This window comes from Alligator sinensis, unplaced genomic scaffold (genome assembly GCF_000455745.1).
Source record: "Alligator sinensis unplaced genomic scaffold, ASM45574v1 scaffold37_1, whole genome shotgun sequence".
NCBI classification, from domain to species: domain Eukaryota; kingdom Metazoa; phylum Chordata; order Crocodylia; family Alligatoridae; genus Alligator; species Alligator sinensis.
In genome coordinates this window covers 3,471,502-3,476,809 of record NW_005841955.1, presented here as the reverse complement: position 1 = coordinate 3,476,809, position 5,308 = coordinate 3,471,502, and the positions used below count along the sequence as shown (strand labels likewise).

General features: G+C 41.5%; 1 protein-coding gene across 1 annotated transcript; it reads right to left on the bottom strand.

Moving 5' to 3' along the window:
* Positions 1-1,424: 1,424 nt before the first annotated feature.
* Positions 1,425-5,253, bottom strand: EEF1A1 (eukaryotic translation elongation factor 1 alpha 1). The gene is made up of 7 exons (XM_006020477.3): positions 5,029-5,253; positions 3,743-3,922; positions 3,358-3,654; positions 2,990-3,140; positions 2,473-2,729; positions 2,054-2,288; positions 1,425-1,826 (listed from the first exon to the last, which is right to left on the bottom strand). The coding sequence occupies exons 1-7, from the start codon at positions 5,170-5,172 to the stop codon at positions 1,702-1,704; spliced, it is 1,389 nt and encodes a 462-aa protein (XP_006020539.1). The 5' UTR covers positions 5,173-5,253; the 3' UTR covers positions 1,425-1,701.
* Between the last annotated feature and the right edge of the window lie 55 nt (positions 5,254-5,308).

The following is a 5,308-nucleotide window of genomic DNA, read 5'->3' as shown; positions in this document are numbered from 1 at the left end:
ACTTTCCATCTTTGTACAAGTGTAATCTGCTAACATTTTAATGGATAACCATTATGCTATTCTTCATCTACTTGGGCACTGAAGAGCTTTAGCTGCATTGATTCTCTAACTTTTGCTGTAGGAAATAACCTGCTACCAGCAAGTACCAAATGCTGTAGTGTTTTGTTTGGGTTTTTTTGGGGTGTTTCTTTTTGGGGGCAGGGGAAGGAAGAGAGAAAAAATTGTCACACTACATCCTTATAACCATATGGGTTTTGACACCACCAAATTTCTATACCCTAGTCAAGCCAAACTCAGGCCATCTTAAAATTCCAGGTTTGGTGTCAGCAGTTGTAAATTTGACTTCACTTCAAGAATTATCCATTTATTCCTAACATCTAATAAAAAAAAATTAACCCCCCCCTCCCAAAAAAAAGAACACAAAACACCACCATACCACACAACCAAGTTCAAGAGTAGTTCCTCAGAAAACTTAAATGCTTGCTGCCAGTATTGCCTGCCAGCCAGTTATTCATTTTTAAATGTAAAGTGGTGCTGTAACAGTTAAAATAAAAACTATTTTAGAATGCCTTTTATGCTCTGAATTCACCAGTCTATTCTAACAATATTCAGGACTTATATTCTAGTTTCAGAATACTTTACAAATCCTTCAAATTGTGTACACAACTCAAAGCTACCATTCTCCAAGGGATTTTAAAAAGTTTAAGTGAGGCTAAATTGAAGAGACTGAAAAAAAAAAAAAAGTTACATGACTTCCCTTCTGAACCTGTTTTCCAAATTTTGTTAATTTAAAAATTACCATCATGAGGGCATCTTAAAAAGGAGAAGTATTGCCAATTGATCCCAAATTAATCCATTTTAAATCATTCTAAACCTCTAACTCTATATGCAGCTTGACTTTGGCAAAATTTTATGGTTTCTAGCACTGTGCTGGTCATGTAACAAATGCTGAAATTACTGCAAGTGACATCTAAGTGTATGCTTGTTATTTTTCCACACCATCTTATAGATGAACTGCAAAACAAACTAGATACATGTTCAAGATGACTATGGTAATCCAATTGTACATTTGGCACAGAAACCAGTTTAACCTCTAAAATGGTGCCATTTGTTACTTTCTTTACAGCTATTCCCTAGGGTTTACCAAACCCTCTGCAGAATGCAGTGCTATAGCATTTTCCAGCAGCTTCAGCAAACATGTGCTGAAAGGGCGATGGACTTTGCAGGTTCAGGAAAAAAAAAAAAAAAAAAAAGGAATAGTTGGAAAAAATTCAGTCACAGTCCATTTCACTGATGAAGGACATTCAGCAGAATTTTGAACGTCTCTTTTACAGTTCATCTATAAGTACAGCAGAACTCATTACCTTTCACCCCAGATTAGTTCTCTTATAAAGTGTCAAGATCAATCCAACACACACACAGACTTAGAATGAAACTTTGTTTAATGGTCTCAAATTGTGACAGATTTTTGGTCAAGTTTTTCCATTTAAAAAATTTACTGATTTAAAAACTAATAACTTAAAAACTGCCACGAAACAAATGGTCCACAAACATTCCTTTCCTTCTGAAGCTTTTACGATGCATTGTAATCATTAACCAGTCTTTTACTATTAAACTTAAATGGCCAATTGAGACAAGCAGTTCTGAGACCCTTCTTCCACCACTGATTAAGACTGAAGTGGCAGCTGATGTACAGAATTTTCATTTAGCCTTCTGGGCCTTCTGGGCAGACTTTGTGACCTTGCCAGCTCCAGCAGCCTTCTTGTCAACTGCCTTAATGACACCAACAGCAACAGTCTGTCTCATGTCACGCACAGCAAAACGACCTAGAAACAGAAATCAATGTATTATGACCTTTCAAACAAGCAGACAGGTACAACACCGAGGAACTGTTCAAATGAATTTCAGTAAATATGCACACTGAAGTTTGACTACCACTAATGGCAAAATTCAGTACCATTTTCTAGCAAGTCTTAAAAAGTTAAATGATGGCTATTACTGGTATAAGAGACAGTTGTCACCCCCCACCAATATTCCTTATAAAATGACTTACCTAGAGGAGGATAGTCAGAGAAGCTCTCAACACACATGGGTTTGCCTGGGATCATATCAACAATGGCAGCATCTCCAGATTTCAGAAATTTGGGACCATCTTCCAGCTTCTTACCAGAACGGCGATCAATCTTTTCCTTCAGCTCAGCAAACTTGCAAGCAATGTGAGCAGTGTGACAATCCAGCACAGGGGCATAACCAGCACTAATTTGGCCAGGGTGGTTCAGAATAATGACCTGCAAGACAGAGTGCAACTTACCCCATAAATCATGCTGGAAAGACCCCTTTAGAAAAAGTACTCATTCTATAATATAAATTGGTCTGTATGTATGCTTTAGTATTTACAAAGGACTTGGAGTGCATGCATGTTCGAGTCTACTAGATACATGAGCACAAAGCAAACTGAGTAAGAGTACCTACCTGTGCAGTGAAACCAGCAGCTTCCATTGGGGGGTCGTTCTTGCTATCACCAGCAACATTACCACGGCGGACATCTTTTACAGATACGTTCTTAACATTGAAGCCAACGTTATCACCAGGAAGAGCTTCACTCAAAGCTTCGTGGTGCATCTCAACAGATTTTACTTCAGTTGTAACATTGACGGGGGCAAATGTGACCACCATGCCTGGCTTAAGAATACCAGTCTCCACACGCCCGACTGGGACTGTACCAATACCTAAAAAAAAAAAAAAAAAAAAAAAAAAAAAAAAGCACGACAGAAAACTTGCTTTAAAATCAATTAAAAAAAAAAGTCAGGAGTAAGTAGTTCTTTACACACAACAGACTAGGATTACTTCACACTGGCTTGTTACAGTCTCTCACTAAAAGGGAAATTATTACCATTTTTTTAAACTTATGGAATGGAATGTCACCAACAAATTAGATACAGGGGAAGGCACAACCTATTCCCCTCCCGCACACACAAAAACACCGTACCGCCAATTTTGTACACATCTTGAAGAGGCAGACGCAGGGGCTTGTCAGTTGGACGAGTTGGTGGCAGAATGCAATCCAAAGCTTCAAGCAGGGTAGTGCCACTGGCATTGCCATCCTTACGGGTGACCTTCCATCCCTTAAACCAGGGCATCTGTGGCAAAATAAGATGCAACCATTAAAATTTGTCCTGTTTCCTAAAAAATCCGCTTCTAATATCCTAAAACACATCCAAGTAACTTAATTATCAGTTTAAAAACTAAGTCTAATACAATTGAGGTGCATAGATTCATCTAAAGGGTGAAGAATGTATCACAATAGTCCCCTTTAAAGAAAGAAGGGAACACCCCCCCCATAAGCAAACAACTTACATTAGCACTGGGCTCCAACATGTTGTCTCCGTTCCAGCCAGAAATTGGCACAAAAGCCACTGTGTCTGGGTTGTAGCCAATTTTCTTAATGTAAGTACTGACTTCTTTGACAATTTCCTCATATCTCTTTTGGCTGTAAGGTGGCTCAGTGGAATCCATCTTGTTAACACCAACAATGAGCTGTTTGACACCCAGTGTGTATGCCAGAAGCGCATGCTCACGGGTCTGCCCGTTCTTGGAGATACCAGCTTCGAACTCACCAACACCAGCAGCAACAATCAGGACAGCACAATCAGCCTTTGAAAAAGAGAAGTATTAAGTTTCTGTTTACATGCATATAAAGAACAAAAAACTAAGTGCACTAGAATTCTCTCATTTTACATACTTGGGAAGTGCCAGTGATCATGTTCTTGATGAAATCTCTGTGTCCAGGAGCATCTATGATGGTGACATAGTACTTGCTGGTTTCAAATTTCCACAGGGAAATATCAATTGTGATACCACGCTCACGCTCAGCCTTCAGTTTATCCAAAACCCAGGCATACTTGAAGGAACCTTTGCCCATCTAGGAGATTAAACAAGCAAACAAACAAGAGTCATTGATATACTTGCATTATACTTTGTAAGTGGCAGTTTTAAAAAGGAACCCAATTTGTAGGACAGCCAAGGGACAGGAAAAAAAAAAAAAAAAAAAAAAAAAGCGGCTACAGCAGCAGATGGCTTCTACTGCACTAGGGATTTCTGCTGCCAGCACAACTTTGGCCTAGACACACTTGGCACAACTAGTGAGAAATTCCATCTGTCTTCTGTTATTTAACCTGATGTCACTTTAGCCCTGGACAACTCATTAACTACAACTAACATCTTTAAAGTTAGCTTGGCTCCACAAGGTACATCAGATCAAGTGTCCTCTGGAAGCTTGTTTTCATACCATTGTAATCCCTCCCACAGCTAACCTGTACACGCTTATCCTCTGGAATTTACACAGATAGCATAATGCCATCACCTACTGAGTCATTCTTATTAAGGCATAGTCCAAATAGAAAAAAAGAAAAAAGATATCGCATGATAAATTTGGAACAACTGCAATATCCTCCAATATTACTGTTTTAAAGACAGAGCCCCATATAAGTCACTTTTAAAAAGGTAAATTTGAGTACAGCAGTTACTCACCAACTATTTGGTACAGCCTGCCTGAACAATTCCCAGCTACACAAGTTGGGCCAAGTCATGCTCCTCCTGGTTCCCCATTTATAGCAGGGGGAGCACAGGAGGGGAGGCAGGGTGGCTTCCCCAACACTGCCCTGCTGCAACCTTATTGTTTGTATTAGTAGCTTGAAAGCACAAAGCAATGCACTGGACAACCTCTGGGGGTCCCTCCCAGCTCGGCTTCTCTAGGAGAAGATGACTCCAGGAGTAGACACGGCCTTTTTCAACACTGCAGCAAGCAACTGCATTTTGGGGACAGAGAACATCAAGGTGTTCATCAAGGCTAAAAACAGAAGTTGGAATCCTCCTGGGACAAGATCCCGGGGTCCTATGGACAAGCAGTTGCTCAACTGAGAAAAAGTGCTGCTGAGGTGGCAAGACAAACCTAAGCACATGAAAGAGACCCCCAACTCCAGGAAATACCCACTCATACCACCCCTCCCCTCTCCCCCGCAGACGCACCTCGGCAGCCTCCTTCTCAAACTTCTCGATGGTGCGCTTGTCGATGCCGCCGCACTTGTAGATGAGGTGCCCGGTGGTGGTGGACTTGCCCGAGTCCACGTGGCCGATGACGACGATGTTGATGTGGGTCTTCTCCTTGCCCATGGCGGCAGCTGGCGAGTGAGGCTTTCCCTTCTACCAGAGGAATCAGCACCTGCGGGCCAGGAGAGACTCTAGTCACCCCGGAGCCCGGGCGGCGGCGGCGACCACGAGGGCAGCGGCTGACGCAAGGCCGCGGCTC